This window comes from Lemur catta, chromosome 11, assembly GCF_020740605.2.
Source record: "Lemur catta isolate mLemCat1 chromosome 11, mLemCat1.pri, whole genome shotgun sequence".
NCBI classification, from domain to species: Eukaryota; Metazoa; Chordata; class Mammalia; order Primates; family Lemuridae; genus Lemur; species Lemur catta.
Window position 1 is genome coordinate 33,474,768 of NC_059138.1, and position 19,932 is coordinate 33,494,699.

The following is a 19,932-nucleotide window of genomic DNA, read 5'->3' on the forward strand; positions in this document are numbered from 1 at the left end:
GATCACTTTAAAGACTTTAAATACATTTTGGCAAATTATCTTGTAGATAGTTTGTAAAGATTTTCATTCCTACGAGCAGTATGTGAGAGTGCCTATAACATGTTGTTGTGTCACTGTGTAGTAGAACAGTTAAGCTTAGGAGAATGAAAAATTAGCAACTCAATGTATTACACTTTCAAATTAAATTAATGTGTATTTTTACTTTTATTAATATAGGTTTAGACGCTTTTTAAGGAAAAATTAAGAAATTATAGTCAGGGTTCTCCATAGAGTCAAGACCAATACTATTAGGAGCATATATATATATATGAGAGATAATTTATTAGGAGAATGGCTCATGTGATTATAGACATTGAGAAGTCCCATAATAGCCTGTGGGCAAGCCGGAGAACCAGGGAAACTGGTACCTGGGCTCAGTCCAAGTACAAAGGCCTCAGAATCAGGGAAGCCAATGGTGTAACTCTCAGTCTGAGGCTAAAGGCTTGAGGCCAAGGGGGACACTGGTGCAAGTCCCAGAGTCAAAAGGCAGAGAACTTAGAGTGCTAATGTCCAAGGGAAGGAGGAGAAGGGTGTCCCAGCTGCAGAGGAGAGAGAATTTACCTTTCCTCTGCCTTTTTTTTTTCTTTTTTTTTTTTTCCTATGCAGGCCCTCAGCTGATTGGATGGTGCCTGCTCACATTGGGTGAAGGCAGATCTTTCTTACTCAGTCCATTCTTTTTGCCATTCTCTTCTGGAAACGTCCAGAAGAGACATACAGAATTAGTGCTTCATCAGCTCTCTGGGTATCCCTTAATCTAGTCATGTTGACACCTAAAATTAACTATCACAAGGGGTATTGGTAATAAGTACCCTTTATGGGAGAGGAATGTTCCATTTCTAACTTAAAGCTTATACAGAGCTGGGTACAGGATAGTCCATTTTATTATGCACTCCTGGTAAGACAAATCTCAGCACTCTAGAAGCCATGCACATGACAGAGGCCCCTGAATAGCAAGGGAAGAAAGATAGCAGTCTAGACCATTTTGTCCACATTCTTTAAAAAATGTGGCATCTAATAATAATTCTATAATCAGAATATACATTTATTTTAACTGTACTTCATGCTTCTTGGTCAGTGCTGCAGTGTTAAGAAATTTAAAACCAACAGTACTATTTCAGTTTCTTCTCTGTTATTTTTTTAAAGGATTTGGTTTCCTCTAAAGAAGTTGGTTTGCTTCTAAAGAAGTAAGGTTAAAACCAGGCTTTGTTGGTAGACAGTAGAGAGTGAATCACAGGCTATGAATTATTTTTAAATTAAAAAATGAATGAGAAATTCAGAGGAAAAAAAGCCAGAATAATATCATTTATTGATCAATGGCTTCAGTTAGGTCTTACAAGGTAAGAAATCTATTGTGACTGTTTAATTCTCAACTGGGGTTTTATTTTCCTAAACCAAAACATAAATTCTCCCAAAACTGTCATATGATTTGAAGTTAGACACAAGCTGAGGATTTAGGATATCTAAATAATATTTGTTTGTAGGAGGAATAAAAATCCTTTAGCATCATCTTTGATCAAAGAAAACATTAAAGCCCCATTTTTGTGTTATACATGTTTCAGAACCAGGTTTGATACCAGGTATTTCTAGCTTTAGCATAATTTATTAGTATCTGTTGAAATCTGCTGACTTTCTAGGGTGAAATATGCTGTCTTTCTTATAGTGAACTATATAGTACATAGGTCATAGTCAAGTGTACAAAATAAATACATGTCTGTTGTAAAAAATAATATGTGAAATGCAACAACAACAAAAAACAGGGAAAGAAAAGGAAAATCATAATCTAATAAACCAGAACTAAGAACTTTTAGATTTTTAATGTATATCTTTTTTTTCACACTCTCCCCCATAAATATTTTATTTTTTTATTTTTAAAATTTAAAACATTTTTTATTTCAATAGGTTTAGGTGGGGCAAGTGTTTTTTTGTTACATGGATGAATTGTATAGTGATGAAGTCAGAGCTCTCAGTGTACTTGTCACCAGAATAGTGTACATTGTACCTGATAGGTAATTTTTGACCCCTTGCTCTGTCGTAACCTCTACTCTTCTGAGTCTCCAAAGCTCATTATACCACTCTGTGTGACCGTATATACCCATTATTTATCTCTCACTTATAAGTGAGTACATGTGGTATTTGTTTTTCCATTCCTGATGTACTTCACTTTGGATAATGGCCTCCAGTTCCATCCAAGTTGTTGCAAAAGACATTATTTCATTATTTTTTATGGCCAAGTATTAGTCCATTATATATACACACACACACATACACACACCTCGTTGTCTTTATCCACTCACCAGTTGATGGGCACTTAGGTTGATTCTCTCTTTGCAATTGTAAATTGCGTTGTGATAAACATGAGTGTATGTATCTTTTTGATAAAATGACTTCTTTTCCTTTGAGTAGATACCTAATAGTGGGATTGCTGGATTGAATGGTAAGTCTAGGTCTTTGAGGAATCTCCATACTGTTTTCTATAGAGGTTGTACTAATTTACAATCCCACCAAAAATGTTTAAGTGTTTCTTCTTTACCACATCTGTACCAACATCTATTTTTTTTTTGACTTATTAATAATGGCCAGTCTGACAGGGGTAAGGTGATATCTCATTGTGGTTTTAAAATAATTTGCATTTCCCCGCTGATTAGTGATGTTGAACGTTTTTTCATGTTTGTTGGCCATTTCTATTTCTTCTTTTGAAAAATGTCTATTCATGTCTTAGGCACACTTTTTAATGGGATTATTTGTTTTTTCATGTGTGTGTGTTTTGCTGATTTGTTTGAATTCTTTGTAGATTCTAGATATGCAAGTATTTTCTCCCATTCTGTAGGTTGCCTGTTTACTTTGGAATTTCCTTTGCTATGCAGAAACTTTTTAGTTTAATTAAGTCCCATTTACTTACTTTTGTTGTTGTTGTTCTTGTTTTCGGGGTCTTATAAATTCTTTGCCTAGGCCAGTGTCCAGAAGAGTTTTCCTAAGTTTTCATCTAGAATTTTCATGGTTTCAGGTCTTTATATTTAAATCTTTAATCCATCTTGAGTTAAACACAGGGATCCAGTTTTGTACTTCTGCATGTGGCTTTCCAATTTCCTAGCACCCTTTATAGAATAGGGTGCCCTTTCCCCACTGTATGTTTTTGTCTGCTTTGTTGAAGATCAGTTGGTTATAGGTGTACAGTTTTATTTCTGAGTTCTCTGTTTGGTTTCATTGGTCTGTGTGTCTACTTTTATACCACTACCATGCTGTTTTGGTTACTATACCTTTGTAGGATAATTTGAAGTCAAGTAATGTGTTGCCTCCAGATTTGTTATTTTTGTTTAGTATTGCTTTAGCTATTAGGGCTCTGTTTTGATTCCATACGAAATTTAGGATTGTTTTCTCTAATTTTGTGAATGACGTTTGATAGGAATTGCATAGACTCTGTAAATTACTTGGTTCAGTGCAGACATTTTGATAATATTCGTTCTTCCAATCTGCGAGCATGGGTTGTTTTCCATTTATTTGTGTCATCTATAATTTCTTTCATCAGTGTTTTGTTGTCCTATTTGTAGAGATCTTTTACCTTCTTTGTTAAGCATATTCCTAGATATTTTATTTTATTTGCAGCTATTGTAAATGGCATTGAGTTCTTGATTGATGCTCAGCATTTCTCAGAAATGCTAATGATTTGTGTCCGTTAGTTTTGTAACCTGAAACTTCACTGAATTTATTTATCAATCCTAGGAGTTTTTTGAAAGAGTCTTTAGTATGTACTAGATACAAGATCATACCATTAGCAAACAGGGACAGTTTGACCTCCTCTTTGCCAATTTGAATGTCCTTTATTTGTTTCTCTTGACTGATTGCTCTGGCTAGGACTTCCAGTACTATGTTGAATACAAGTGGTGACAGTGAGCATCCTTGTATTGTTCTAGTTCTTAGGGGGAATGCTTTCAACTTTACCCCATTCATTATGATATTAGCTGTGGGTTTGTCATATGTGGCTTTTATTATTTTGAGATATGTTCCTTCTGTGCCCAGTTTGTTAAGGGTTTTTATTATGAAGGGGTGTTGGATTTTATTGAGTGTTTTTTCCTGTACTGATTAAGATGATTATATTGTTTTTGATTCTGTTTATGTGGTGAATCACATTTATTGACTTGCATATGCTGAACCATTCTTGTGTCCCTGGGATGATGCCCACTTGATTGTGGTGAATTATTTTTTTATGTGCTGTTGGATTCAGTTTGCTAGTATTTTTTGGAGAATTTTTGCATCTACATTCATGAAGAATATTGGTCTGTAGTTTTCTTTTTTGTTGTGTCCTTTCCTGACTTTGATATTAGGGTGATACTGACTTTGTAGATGGAGTTAGGGAGGATTCTTTCCTTTTTGCTGTTATGGGACAATTTCAGTAGGATAGATAGAATTTGGCTGTGAATCTAGCTGTTCCTGGGAGATCTTTGTTGGGAGATTTTTAATTACCAATTCATTTTCTACACTTGTTATTGGTCTGTTCAGTGTATATCTTTTTATACGTGTATGTATGTGTGCATGTTTTAAAAATAAAAATTTAAAATAATGGGTGTAATATTTTTATAGATATTTATAACTAAATTTTTATGTATATTAAAATTTTTTGGATTAATTTCTAGAGGCAGAACAATTAAGACCCAAAATAAAAACATGCTTACTTTTCTTGCTTGAAAGGAGTGAAGGAACAATCCACCAAGAATTTATAAATGAGGGGTAGAATTTTTTGCCTGAAGACTTCCAGTTTAGTATTTAAAATGAGAAATGTGTAGGACAATATGTAAAGGATTAATTTTTCTTGAATCTTGTGGAAAGAATACCATATCTGATTTTGTTTCCCTTTATTCGGTTGTTGCTACCATCATCATTGTCATATTTGTTGACTGCTGCTCTGCATCATGCACTGTAATAGGAACCTGTTGTAGATCATCTCATTTAATTCTCATAGTAACCCTATGAGGTTGGTGTTAGTTACTGCAGTCCCCATTTTATAGATGAGGAAGTGAGGCTTAGAAAGGTTAACCAATTTGTTTAGTGTAATACTCTGGTTTCTCTTCAGATCGTATAAATCTTTCGCTTTTTAAACAATTTGTTTAGTGTAATATGGCTAGTAAGGAAATGGAGACAGGATTTGAACACAATTTTCTGTCTTTAAAGTAGGTACTATTCAAAAGATTTCTCCATGTTTGATTTTTAATCTTAGTGATCCGTGGTAGGAGAGAAATAGATTGAGTGTAAGAATGCAAATTTTTGAAGAAAAGACTGGCAGCTGTCTTCGTAATCCCAAGAATTATCAGTGTTTTCCCCTTTACTACTGGAAATCACCTTGACTATTAGCAGGAGTATCTGATACAGTTACACAGTTTGAGTTATAGGTGGAAACTCCTAGATTAAATATTCTCTGAGATTTCTTCAAAAACTTTATTATTTTAGGTTAGTTATAATTTTGATATAGTCTCTGGGAATCTAGGGTTTAAAATATTAACCACATAAAAGGAAAATTTAAATTCTTTGGTCACATCATATTATCAAAGTTTATGACTTATAATTTTGATTTGATGTGTATAATTTCTTTGATTTGAAAAGATTGCTTTCTCTGTCACAAGCATACATTGTTATTCCTACAAGGAAGAACAAGATGTGAAATTTCTAAGTAATAACATGGTTTACTAAGTTTACTAAAATTACATCATCCAAATTAGGTTTTCTTAATTTCCCATATAAAATTTTCATTTTGAATTTAGTGCATTACTTCTCTTAAAAGTAACTTTAGAAAACTCAAAAACTAAAGTGTTTTTTTTCTTTTTAAGATTTTTTTTCTGAAATACAGAGAACTGGTACTTTATAATGCTATAGGAACAGCTTCCCAGTTCAAGAAAGTTTTTGTTTATGATACATTATTATTCATATTCATAGGTGAACAATAAAGATAGTTATTGTGTTGTGATTACCATTATTTCATTATGGGTAATAATAAAGCTCTATTCAACTTTATTCCTAGTGCTTAAATGGCCTGAGTTGATGAGTCACAACAAATGTCTTTCTATACTTAAACTCATCTAGAATATGTTTTCATTGAAAGGGAGGTATACATTGTTCAGATAATATATATTGCAGGAACCATCTTATTTAAATATGCTTCAAAAAACTTTTAATCTTTTAAACTTTAATGTATAGAAATATTTTCCAGCCATTGTTCTAGGATTAGACATACAAAAAATGAATAAGACATGATTCCTGCAGTTGAGGAGCTTACACTTGAGTGAAGGAGTCCTATTTGTAGGCAGGTACTTATTAAGTACTATCTTTTAAGTTTACCTGCATTGCTGTGGGAACGCACATGGGAGAATAATTAATTTAACCTTGTGGAGGAGAGGAAAGGTAAAGACAATGCTATTGCTTCCTTTATAAAATCAAGCAAGGTCATTTAGGTGTTGACTGGTGATTCTAATGTTTCTGTGTTTGAAATTAGACATGCTTCCTTCTGGGTTTATTACCCCTGCATAAATCTTTTGTTTACAATGCCTTACCTTTTGGTTCTGACAATTACCATTAGAAAAGTTGGGTAAATGAGTGATTGTACGTGGGAAAGATTAAGTCAAGATTTGGGGCTATGGGGATTTTTTTATCCCCAGCCTAGGAGCAACAGGATGTAATTTCCTAATGTCCTCAAGCGAACTGCATTTTTTTTTTTAAGGCTTTGCAGAATAGGCACCATCTGAACAGGGCTTTGAGAGATGAATAGAATTTTTCAAGTACAGAAAAGGCATTATGGGCAGAGGGAAAGTCTGATGATGAGAGATTCAAAGAGAGTTTGAAACTGAAGCTGACTCAAGAGCTAGTATGGGGGATCGGGTGAATGGTACTACCTGTTAACTAAGGAGGGGAATGTAGAAGTATATTTGGGGGCTGGAGTGGATGGAATAGGATCTCTGTTTGGGGCATGTTAATTTGAGAAATCTTTAGGAATTTCACTAATTGATTTTTTTATTCTTTCCACTAAATTGTATTAATTACCTGCAAAATGCCCAGACCTCAGGAACACAGACATAAGAAATAATGTATTCTCAAAACGCTTATAGACTCTTGGAAAGAGAGACAAGGGAATAATTACAATGCACATTTAAATATGCTATGATAGAAATAATCGCAGGATATGATGGGGAACTTGGGATTTTTGATCACCTAACTGAGACTGAGGATGATGAGGAATGTTAGGACAGAATTCCTGTGAGCTTGCCCCATGTGATTCAAGTTTTCATTTGAAGTATGAGTTAACCAGATGACAGGAAGATGGAGAGAGAGGGAAACACTTTGAGCAGAAATATGTTTATATGACACCTTGGAGGTGTGAGAAAATAACCTGAGTAAAGGGCAGTACTTGTTGAGTTTAACTAGCAGCGGGTCCTGAAGATCATGTGTGTTTTAATTTTTATCTTAAAGACAGTCTTTAGAGTAAAGGTGGTAGGAAGCTAATAAGGATTTTAAACAGGGGAATGACTTGATCAGATGTGGTGGTCAGTAACCAGTCAGAAATATGTGCTTGAAGCTCACAAAAGCAGTTGGTTTTGGAGTATAAATTTAACTAGGGTGTTAACAATAATGAATAAACAGTCCTTCCTGCTTAGTTGCAAATATAGACAGACAGGTAAAAAGGAGAATCATTTTACAGTATGTTAAATGTTGTCGTATGAAGTGCTATGAATTGCGTATAGAGGAGGGGGAAATGATTTGGGACTGTGTATGTAGGAGTCATGGGTAAATGGATGACATTTGAAACTGAGAATATCGATGAGATTTTCTAGAGAAAGAATTTAAAGACAGATGAAAGAACTGCAAGTAGAATTCTGGGAAAAAGCAACTTTTATAGGATAGTGGTTGAAGAAAAATCATCTTAAAGCCATGATATTAACACTGTGGATTGCAACCCATTAGTAGGTTGCAAAATCAATGCAGTGGATGTGAAATCAATATGGTTGGTTATAGGCAGAATTTTAAAAACACAGATTAGGAGTGAATGGAAAATATCAGAGTGTATGTAGTAAAGCTAGTTATTATGAAATTTTATTCAGATTTTTTTGTGTGTATATGTATTGGGTACGGTATAAAATGCATTTCTTATTATGGGTTGTAGTCACAAACTTCTGGAAAACACCAATAAAAGAGGCCAAGGGAGAGCAGTCAGGAATAATTCTTTTTTTTCTTTTTTGAGACAGACTCTTGCTCTGTTGCCCAGGCTGGAGTGCTATGGCATCAACATAACTCACAGCAACCTCAAATTCTTGGGCTCAAGCAATGCTCCTGCCTCAGCCTCCTGAGAAACTGGGACTACAGGGGCACACTACCATGCCCACCTAATTTTCTCTATTTTTTTTTTTTTTTTTAGTTGGCTGGCTAATTTTTTTCTATTTTTAGTAGAGACGGAGTCTCGCTCTTGCTCAGGCTGGTCTTGAACTCCTGAGCTCAAGCAATCCTCCTGGCTTGACCTCTCAGAGTGCTAGAGCCACCACACCCCTGCCTCAGTCAGGAGTAATTAAATCACCTTTGTTCCTCACTATTGTCATGGCAAGGAAAACAATGATCACAGTGAAAGTGCAATGGGAGGGAGATTTTCTCCTTATGGTTTAGAAGCCTGATGGTCGCCCCTTAGGGCACCTTCACTGCATCAATAACACAGGAGGAAGAATACAAAGATGTAAGGGAGAGTACTTGCAGATACTGAACTCAAAGATGGAGAAGAGGGAGATAGAGAATATGAATGACAAATGTGAATGAGAGAGAATGAACCCTTGTGGAAGCTCAGCTGTTAGTCTAACCCTCCTGTTGTGATGACAAGAGCTCCATTTCCTAGTACCATGACCCAGTAAAGCCCCTGGACTTATCCTGCTGTGTCAACTCTGTTCCTCATTAGATACAGAGCCTGAGGAGGAACCCAGGGAAGTATACAAAACTGCCCATAAATAAAATTGTGGTGTAGTCATATCAATACTAGGAGTTATTGAGAGGTTAACTATGGACCAAGAACTAATATAAGCACTTTAAATGAATGATATTACCAAATAAGTTAGTACAGTTAACTCTTGAACAATGAGAGAGTTGGGGCACTCCCTCCCTTCAGTTGAAAATCCACCTTTCTCAAAACATAAGCAGTTAACACGTTTCATATGTTTTATGTATTATATACTGTATTCTTACAATGAATTAACCTAGAGAAGAGAAAATGTTATTATATAGTGGCAACTCTGATTTAAAAAAGAAGAAAATTATTTAGAAAATCATAAGGAAAAGAAAATGTATGTAGTATTCATTTAGTGGAAGTAGATCATTGTAAAGGTCAAGGTCTTCATCCTCATCATCTTCACATTGAGTAAGTGGAGGAGGAGGAGGAAGAGGAGGGGTTGGTCTTGCTGTCTCAGGGTAGCAGAGGCAGAAGAGGTGGAGGAGGTAGAAGAGGAGGCAGGAGAGACAGGCACAGTAGTGTAACATTTATTGAAATACATCTGTGTATAAGTGGTCCTGTGTAGTTCAAACCTGTGTTGTTCAAGGGTTAACTGTATTTGTAAAACCCTTAAACAGTGTCTTGTACATGGTAAGCACTTAGTATGTCTGACATTATTATCAGAACAGTGCACATGGTAAGCACTCAGTTGGTATTAGCCATTATTAATATTTAATTACTCGGTTATAGTTACTAATTGTCACCATTTTACTAGTAAAGAAAGGCATAATGAAGTTAAGTAACTTGCTCAAGATTGTATAGATGAGAAGAAATGGAATGATTTCTTTCTGAGTTGGAAGTAAGAGACTGATTAGTGCAGATATATCATGAATTATATGATGATTGGTGCTTGAAATATGACGGTAGAGAGGAGAGAAAAGATGTGCCATAGGTGAAAGGCATTATGATTTTAAAAAACCCCTTTAGCTTGTGACTGGTTGGATATAAAGTAAAAAGATAACTACGATTTTAAGCTGGTTGACTAGGAAAAGGGTAAATAGGATGTAAGAAAACAAGGAAGAAAACTTTTTATTTGGAAGGAAATAATGACATTCCATTGTAATCATGTTGAATTTTATGTCAAGTGACTACAATCCAATGAAATCACTAGCAGGGAATTCAAAACTAAGAGATTTAGTCATTATCACATAAAGAAATTGGGAAAAGTTCTGGGAATATTTGACATGTCCAAGAATAATCAATATTTTTTTTGGCCACAAAACCTGAGGAGTCAAAAATAAGTGTGTATTTAGTATGTTTGGCCAGCATTAGCCTCCATGCAGAATTTTGACATTTTGACCCATGCGTGCTTTGTAGAAAATCTGCAAACAATTCCAAGAATATTCACAAAAGGGTATGTCACTACTGCTCCAGGGAATGGCGGTTGCCTGACATTCACTGTGTTCCTCACTTCTGCCCAACTTGCTGTGGTTATGTCTCCACTTGTTGCTGTCAACGGCACTTCAGTGAAGGCAGACAGCCTCAGTTTAGCACGTTTCCCATCACCACAGAAGTTACTGCTTCCCATGGGGGCATTCTCAGAGAGTCAACAGTGAGAGAGCTCTTAGTTTTTCTTTTTTTTTTTGTCTCACCGTTCTTACCTCAGGTGTCAGATTTGTTTTCCATTGGCTTTGTGTATGCCCCTGTCCTAATGACAAGATATGTTGGCTTCATGGTTCCCCAGTCAAATTTTTGTGCCTATAAAGTTCCTGACCTTCAGATAAATTCTTACATGTTTAAATGTTTCTCAGTTCTTGCTCCATTAATCCTCAGGCACAGCTAGCTAGAGTTGTCTGAATCCTAGGATGAAGGCCATGTATTATGTTCAAACTGGGACCAGGATCCTTGGTACACGCTTTCTCGAGAAAAGGGAGGTCAAGGTGGGAAATCCCTATATTTTTTACGATTATCCCACTGCATGTTGTTTTTGCTCCCTTCAGTTCTTCATAGGGGTGTTTTTCTGGTTCATTTGAGATTATGTCCTCATTTGCCCAGTTGGAACAATGATGTGTCCTGCTGTGGAATTAGATCCTATCTGAATATTGTGTTGGAAGCTTTGACTCACTTCTTCCTCATATTTTTAAATCCTTCTTAAAGGTTTCCATACCTCTTTATTACAGTTTAGTAAAGATTTGAATATCTAGCACATTTTCCTTTCAAATAAGTATTGGTAATTTATTTTTCTGGCTCATATGTGAAGAATCCCGATGAGCCTTTTTGAAAACTCATCATTTGCAGTTACTTTAGAACAGCAATTTATTGAAAGGTACTATATTAGAAGTGTTTTATTGTACTCCACTCAAGCTATGAAGTGCAAGGAACCATGAAGATTGAAAAATACAAATGATAGATGTGTCTCTTTCTCCTTATTTTCTAGCCTTCTTTGAATCCTGGAGGGAGCCAGTCATCTGACGTGGTACTTTTGAACCACTGGAAAGTGAGGAATTTTGAAGTACAACGTGGTGACATTGTATCATTGGTGTAAGTAATTCATAAGCATACTCTATTTGTATATAAAATTATTTGTACTTATGCTGATTTAACTGGTAATCCATTGTTAATACTATTGCTAATCATTCAATTAATGAAAATATTTTAAATATAATGTATTTTTTAAAAATCAATTTTGAAATATAACAGTGCTATAAAAGAGAATTTTTTTCTTTTATGTTTAGAATATATTAGTTGATTGAGATTTTGGATTTTGGATTCGACTTAATGTGTTCAATGAAATGTTGATTAGAATTATTATACTGATCCCAAATACATGCATTTGGTATTACTTTGGAATATTTTGAAAGTTTGCATCTTAATAAGCAACTTTTGTTACCCCAATGTTTGTATAGCTCAAAAGTATTGCTAGAAGGTGATAATTATGACATGAAGTTCTCTGACATTTATATATAAATCAGGAGTTTAAATGAAAAAGGAAGTTTGAGAATAGTACTGGAGGCTTCTGTTTGGGACCAAAAGGTGGCGCTGTTTCTCTGTTAAAATGTTATGACTGGTCAGGAACAAAAATTTCATTCCAGTCTTATTGTAGAAAAGGAATGTCAAAGTGTGTGTAACTGACATGATGATATAATGCATAGTCCTAGTACATGCTTGAATGGTTTAGATTTGAAATTTTTGTTTGTTTTAGAAGTAAATTCACACTGGGAAGACTGCAGCTGAACCTGCCTAATTTCTTCTGGTTTCAGCTACTTATAAAAATGTTTTATTATGATTCCCTGTTATGAGAGTTAGTGCACTGGGGTAGCAACCAATGTAGCAATGTTACTGCCATTTGTTTTAGTTATAGTAAAAACTTATTGTTGGGTAGACTTTTCCAATTTATATTTCTGATTCTTGAGTTGGAATGGCTTTTTCTTTCTTGTTGGATGATAATTTATAATTGTTTGGTAAAAGTAAAACATTATCTACTTGTTCATACTTACCTTTGGCTAGTGCTTTGTGGAAACAGATATTCTATAAATATGTCTCTTTCAAGACTGTTTTATCAGGATTCATTTGAAAACATATTAACCAAATCTACTTAGTAGCTAATGAAGTAGATAAATTCAAGTGGAAGTTTGTGTGGCAGACATGCAAGGATGGGTATTAAATGCTTCTCAGGTTTTAAGTGCTTTCTTTAATATTAACCTACTCTTTGGAGTGTACTTTTATTTTGTCATCCAGAGTACTATTTTTGCAACTGCCTTAACCTTTCCATGCTGGGTTAGCTTGTCGTATGCTCATTATTCTTTTGCCTTTGGTTTGACAAGGTTCCATCCTCACTTAGTTGGTGATGGAGAGGATACCTACTCAAGTGAAAGAGGTCATACTATATGCAGACAATAGTGTGGTATTTTTTTTTTATGGGAAACATGCTCACTATCTCTAAGCAAGGGAATTTGAATAGGTAATTGAAAAATTTTAAAAAGCTCCTTGAAATTCAAGGTTACATGGGTCCATAAAAGTACCCTACCATATCATGGGTGATGTTAAAGAGAGAATGCTATTCTTTTATGTAAATAATAAAGTGATTTATATTTATTAAATAATGAATTTAAAAACATTATATTCATATTGGAGTTTATATAATAAATTACAGCTATTCCAGGTGAACTGTATTTTTAATGAGTCATTTATGTGCTATATCTTTGTTATGTATAAATAACAATCTTTTATAATGCATGTTGCTAGTAGGAGCCATTTAAATAAAAGAATGCTTAGTTATTGCTATTATATTATTTAATAACAAATAATCATGAAGCAATATTATTGCTTTTTTTGAGAAAGAAACAAAAAGTCTGATACTAAATTCTTTTTTAGCATGATGCAATACTATAAAAACCACTATTTAAAGTATCTTTTTAGTTTTATGAGCAAAAATGCTTTCTAGACACATATCCTTATATTATCCTTAATTTATAGACTGTTTGATTTTAAAAGAGTGATGTTGGTTTGATTAAAATTCATAATATACATTTAATTCATGTCAAACAACATTGAATATTTTTCTTACAAAATGCATCAGTATGATTTTAACAGATGATAATTTTCATTACTACATTGGAACATCCTATGTATTTAATAAATAAGTGACTAATACAGAAATGCATATCTGATTGTGGAGTATAAAGCTAAATATAGAAAGTACTTTATCATTTTGTTTAGAAATTAACATTAATAATGCTTCATTGATACATAAGTAATCTTTGGAAACAAAGTAGTATGACCTTTTTATGTTTAAAAAATCCTGGGATGGTGTTTGATGTATTCAGAATGTATGGAAATATATTAATAGCATTTCTACTATAATATTATATATAGATTTGTGGAAAATTTACAGTTTGCAAATCCATATTTAAATTAGTAGGGCTTGTATAACTTTGTAACCAGAACACTAATGGAAACAATCACAATCCCAATAAAAATACTAACGGTTTAGGACATGAAATTTCTGATAAATAAACTGCAGTAAAAGTAGCATTTTTTATTTTAGTTAAGACATAAATGGTGAAGGTAGCCTGATTATAGGTGAAATAAGGAAGGGATGAGGCTAACTATGGACAAAAGGGCAGAAAGACATTATAATCAGAAGTTACAAGTAGGAAAAAGCTTCTAAGCTTTGTACAAAATATGCTGACACAGAGATGTATTTTCTGCTCATTGTTTTGCGTTACTTTGTTTTATTTATTTATTTATAAAAAAAATTTAAACAAAGATCAGGATGGTTTAACTTTGCAATAAGCGCTTCTAAGAGAGAAGGGTCGAATGTGTAATACGGGTTCCTTCCTGGGTTGCTGCCATTAGTGTACTTGGCCTTCGGTTGCTGTTACTAATGAGGCAAAACATTAATGACTGGGGAAAAACAAATCACATATGAACGAATGTGACTTCTGCATTACATTGAAATCTTTTTTCCATTTACCTGTTGTCTATGTTAACTCATGTTATGTTTATGGTAATTCATGTTACAGAAACACATGCTCTAGCAGAACAGACTTTTTCTTCTATTACAAAGGGTTTTGTTCAGAGCCTGTCAACCAATTCTGTTTCCTAAAGCATGAGAGGTCTAGGAGAGGGAGGTAGATGCATATTGGGATATGTTTCTTTGCATCTCTTCCTTATTGTATCTCTTTTTTCTGTTAAAACTTGGTCACAGTGGAGCTATTGTTTAAGCATGTTATTCAGTAATGTTAATTTGAAAGATATATTGATTAAATAACATTGCTGGTTGTAAAAAATATGATTTGCTGTCATCAAGTCCTCAGTGTCGCTGAGGGCTCATACTCTCTTAGTGGATTTACAAACTAATAGCGGTGATTAAGGTGGATTTTCTATACCTTAGAATTGACTTCTCATTAACCTATGTGACGGCCTTATTGCAATAGGCTTAATATACAAGTAGCACTATTTCACAATAATATGTATTGTTCAACAAGTCCACTGGGACAGAGGTTCTTTCGTAATAAAGTTCCAGATAATCACATTTAAAAGTGTTTTAACTTTATTTTTATTTTTTTAAAGAAAAGTTGCAAAAGTAGTACAGAGAGTTCCCAGAGACTCTCTAATATTAACTTATACACAACCATAGTTCAATTATTGAAACCAGAAAATTGACATCCATACAATATTTTTAGCTTATCTCTAGACCTAACTCAAATTTTCCCACTAAGTATCCTTTTTTGGGCCATGATCCCATCTAAGATCCCATATTTCATTTTTATTTTTCATGTCTTTCTAGTCTCCTTCAATCTATGACAGTTCCTCAGTCTTTCTTTTTCTTTTATGACCTTGACACTTTTGAAGGGTACTGGCTAGTTATTTTGCAGAATGCTGCTCAACCTCTTTCAAGTTTGAGGCCAGTCTCTTTTCAAATGGAGGAGCAGTGATGTTGATGGCAGTTGCTGAGGAGGCTACAGCAGTGGTAGCGGCTGAATGAGGGAGAAACTCTGGCTGAGTAGGCAGCAGGGCCAGCTGAGGAGGTGGATGAGACAGGGGCAGAGGAAGAGGAGATTGTAGGGTCTTTCAGGCACAGGTCTGTTCAGTTTCTTGAGACCACATACTTGCGCCATGGCTAAAAGGGCCCATGTCTTCTACAAATAAGTCTGCCTAGTCAAATTTATAACTGCTAGGAAGCAAGGAAGGAGAGCTGTGCAGGTAGGGGGCGGGGGAAGGCCACAGTTTGTAGTAAAGATAGAAGGGAAAGAAAAAGGGCTAGATCACAGATTTCACTATATTGAATCACTGTTCAGTTCCAGAGGAGAAGGTCAGGGTGAAGGAATTATCATTTAATGAGCATCTTGGGTACAGGCATTGTGCTGAGTACCTTGGGTATGCCCTTTTTATTTAGTTCTCATATCTGGATATAGTTATTTTTAACATCATGGAAATGAGATTCAGAGCAAGTAAATGGCAAATAAATAGTAGAGCCAGAATTTGAATCTAGGTCCACTTGACTCTAAACCTGTACTGTCTGATATAGTGGGCACATGTAGTTATTATGCACTTGAAATGTAGCTACTGCCACTAGTTAAAATGATAACATTTTGGACATTTTCAGGAAAATAAATATATCATTAAAATTACACCTATTTATTTTTCCTTTTTAAATGTGGCTAGTAGAAAATTTAAAATTAAGTATGTGACATGTATTATATTTCTATTGGACAATGCTGTATCTGAACCTTTTTCCATTATACGTTGCTGCTTCCCTGGAGTGGGTCTAAGGTGAACTAAGATGAAATCCCAAAGTCTGAGGTGGGACACACTAAGGTAGTTGCTATGAAGCAAAGGTAGACTTCCAAAGGCAAGTAAACACTGGGTTGGGGAAAATGTTGGAGTGATCAGATTCAAAGACAAAGGGAAAAAGATAAGTAATCTAACAGAGAGAGAAAAAAATAGCCATAATAGTTTTTTAAAATATTTATTGATTGTTTATTTTGTAGCCACTGAGCTAAGAGTTCTAAATCTATTTTTATTTAATTCTCAATTTTAAAAAGATCCAATAAAATGCATGCTGTCGTTATCCCCATTTTATAGATGAGAACACTGAAGCATAGAGGTTCAGTAACTTGCTTAAGGACATGGTAAGTAAATGGCAGAGCAAAGGTTTGAAACACCTCACACCAAAGCTATGTTCTTAGTGATCATACTATAATGCCTCTCTATATTGTGGTGTGATGGTGTGGTTGAGCAACTTACCCATTCTCAGCAAAGAAGTCATGCTGGCCGTGGTATGTCATCTCTTGTTCCAATTTCTGTCATCAAATTTCTGATACAGTGGTTCCTGAAATGTACAGCAGTCTCTTCATTAATAGCAACAATACTTTATTATGAACATATAGTATGCATGTAATTTCAAAGCTGGTTTGTGTCAGGCTAAACTAGTTGCCACCTTCAGACAAATGGTCAGTGTGATGGCTAATCTCTAGCAGTTAATATGAGCAAGGAATTATGAAGATTTGAGCCAGGGAAATAGATAAAATAGAATAGAGCCTTTATGAAAAAATGAAAGGTGCTAATTCCTTTGTGTCTTGAATGCTTGTAAATATATAAAGGTCCCTTGACCCACCAAGGGAAATTATTTGGAGCCTGCTAAAAAAGGAAATTCATGTTTTGAAAGAAATGCCCAGGGCAATGGTCATGCTGAATAATGACCCATAATTGTATTAAAAGCCATTTATCAGTTGAGCTGTGAAAATATAATTGTGTACACTTATCTGTTCTATCTGTACTCATTCCCCAATTTTTTGTTTATAGCCAAATATTTCTCCGAGTTTATAGGTAATACTGTACATTTAGGAACACAAATATAGGAAGACCATGACTTTCAAAGAAAGATTCTATAGGCAGGACAAAGTGCCTAGGTTCCTAGGTTTTGTTTGTTTGTTTTTTTGTTTTTAACTGACAGTAAAATGCTGGGGAGTGAAATCTTGTGTTTCAGTTTATTTTGAAGAGATTTAGTTTTTGGCACTTTTAATTATCCATAGTAATTTGCATTCATTACTAAGTATATCTACAAATGATATTTTTTCTTTAAAATGAGATATTTTATATAAAATGCTATTACTTGATATAGTCTACACTGACTTTTTCAGTGCTATTCATAAGCATACGAAAAGTTGGTGTCCTTAAGGCAGTCCTGCATGGCAGTTTGCTTTCTTGAATAGGATAAACTGCCTTCACAATGTTTACACATTTAATTTCATAATAAAACATTTTCTTAGTTCAGAGACAAATTACAGCTTAGAAATGTTTCAGTGATCATAAATTTCAATTTTGAATTATTGAGATTCTATGGTAATATCACTGTAGAAGATATCCATTGCTTCTGCTCATCCCGCTTTATAAATTTTGCATCCTTTGAGCAATAACTAGAAGTTATAAAAGAACAAAGTTATACAGGTAGCATTCTATAAAATAGTGAGCAATTACATTTATAACTGTGTTTATTTTAACTTGAAAAAATGCAGTCTCTGAGAACACTGTTACTTATATTTTAAAAAACAAGTGCAAGACAGCGTTTACAAAGAAGGACCTCCCACATACACATCATATGTTTTATGTAAGGAGTTATATTTATTGAGCTGTTGAGAAGCATTTTAAATATGTTTAAATAAAAATTATAACAGAGAATTAAGATTTTAGAGCAGTAAACAGCTTAGGTTTCAAGTAAGAAATATAACACAAGGCAAGTAAACTATCACATAGGTATGCCAACCTATCTAAAATACTTTTGGAATCATTAAGTTATAGAGGCATACATAAAGATAGGCCACTGAGATCACTCAGAACCTGATTTCCATTTATAGCTATAATGGACTAGTTTATTTCAAACTAAGGCCCATACTGAGAAAAATGAGAAAGCTGAACTTAAAAATCTAAAGGCACTGGAGCACTATGAAGGGGTAAAGATCTAAGAATGAAGGGAAACACGTTGAAGTGAGCCATTACGTTGAGAGGCCAAGCAGTAGCAGCTAAGATGGGGGGATGGTGAGCACAATTTTTGGTAGTTTCACAGCACTAGGGAGTCAGAGACTAGAATTCAGGGAGGAGGAGGAGGGACCCTGGTAGAACACTCTAAGCTTTTCATTGGGATCTCTGAAGGGTTATATCCTAGGAGTTAGAAAGCACTAGAAATAGATCACAACTTACAAAAATTGAAATGCAGCCTATGATAAACTAAATCCTGGTTTTAAGGTGATCTACCTTTACTTTTAAACTCTCTGTCGATGCCAGAATCCGGAGACTTCATGCAGTGTTTCTGTAATTTTTTTGTGCAGAACACCTGACATTTAATAAAATATTATACGATAAATATCATAAGCTAGGATGAATAAACACAAAATAAAACAATCACTGTAGAAACAATCTCTTGGTGATCCAGTTATTGCAAAGATCAGATATGGACTATAAAATAATTATAATCAATGTATTTTAAAAAATCATCTTAAAATACATTTTAAAAAGATCATTTCAGCAGAGAATGAGAAGTTGTAAAAAGAATTCAAAGGAATTCTAGAAGTGAAACCTACTGTAACTAAAATGAGGAACTCAATAGATGAGTTTTGTAGCAAATTAAACACAGCTGAGGAGAGAATTAGTGAACTGGGTTTTAGGTCAGTTAGAAAATATATGTTTGGAGTATGGGGGGCAAAAATGAATTCAACACACAATAGTGTAAATAGTGTAATAATGAAAAAGGCTGACTACCATCTAATTGGAGTCCCAGAAGAACAAGAAAGAAGAAATGAGGAGTAAGCAATATCTGAATAGATTAAGATGAAGAATTTTCCAAAACTAATGGAAGATATCAACCCACAGAATCAAAAGCACTATCAGCGTAAATACAGTGAAACCACATTTAAAGTACAAGTTAGTGAAACTACTGAAAACCAGAGACAGAGAGAAAAATCTTAAAAGGACAAAAAGATGTATTAACTTCAAAGAAGCAAAACTATAGCTAACTTTTCAACTGACAGAAGACAGGAAAGAGCTGAATGACATCTTTAAAGTGGTAAAAGAAAAAAAAATCTCTCAACCTAGAATTTTGTACCTATTGGAAATATTCTTTAAAAATGAAAGAGAAATACTTTTTTTTCATTTTTTTCAGGCAAGCTTCAGCACATGCTCAATTGTTCTCCTGAGCTTCACTTACAAAACAAATTCAAAGTGTTTAGAATTTCAAAATGGCAACTTGAGAGCATTAAGCCCCAAGTGTGGGGCCTTTCTGAGCACAGGCCCATGTATGACTGCACTGGTCACATCCCCATGAAGCCAGTTCTGGTGGTTGGTGCAGGGGTGGGCACGGGACCTAAGCTGGGCCAATCAAAGTCATTCCTGGGAAATGGACATATAAATGTTGGGGTTGATAAGTTATTTTTTTGTTAGAGTTT

General features: G+C 34.4%; 1 protein-coding gene across 7 annotated transcripts in view; it reads left to right on the plus strand.

The window, feature by feature from the left end:
• The window catches only part of IMMP2L (inner mitochondrial membrane peptidase subunit 2), a 1,016,843-nt gene that overhangs the window by 56,474 nt on the left and 940,437 nt on the right, over positions 1-19,932 (plus strand). For all 7 annotated transcript variants that reach the window (XM_045565136.1, XM_045565139.1, XM_045565138.1 and 4 more), the window contains exon 4: positions 11,424-11,527. In XM_045565136.1, coding sequence (XP_045421092.1) covers positions 11,424-11,527 — 104 coding nt within the window. The remainder of the gene's footprint in view (positions 1-11,423; positions 11,528-19,932) is intronic.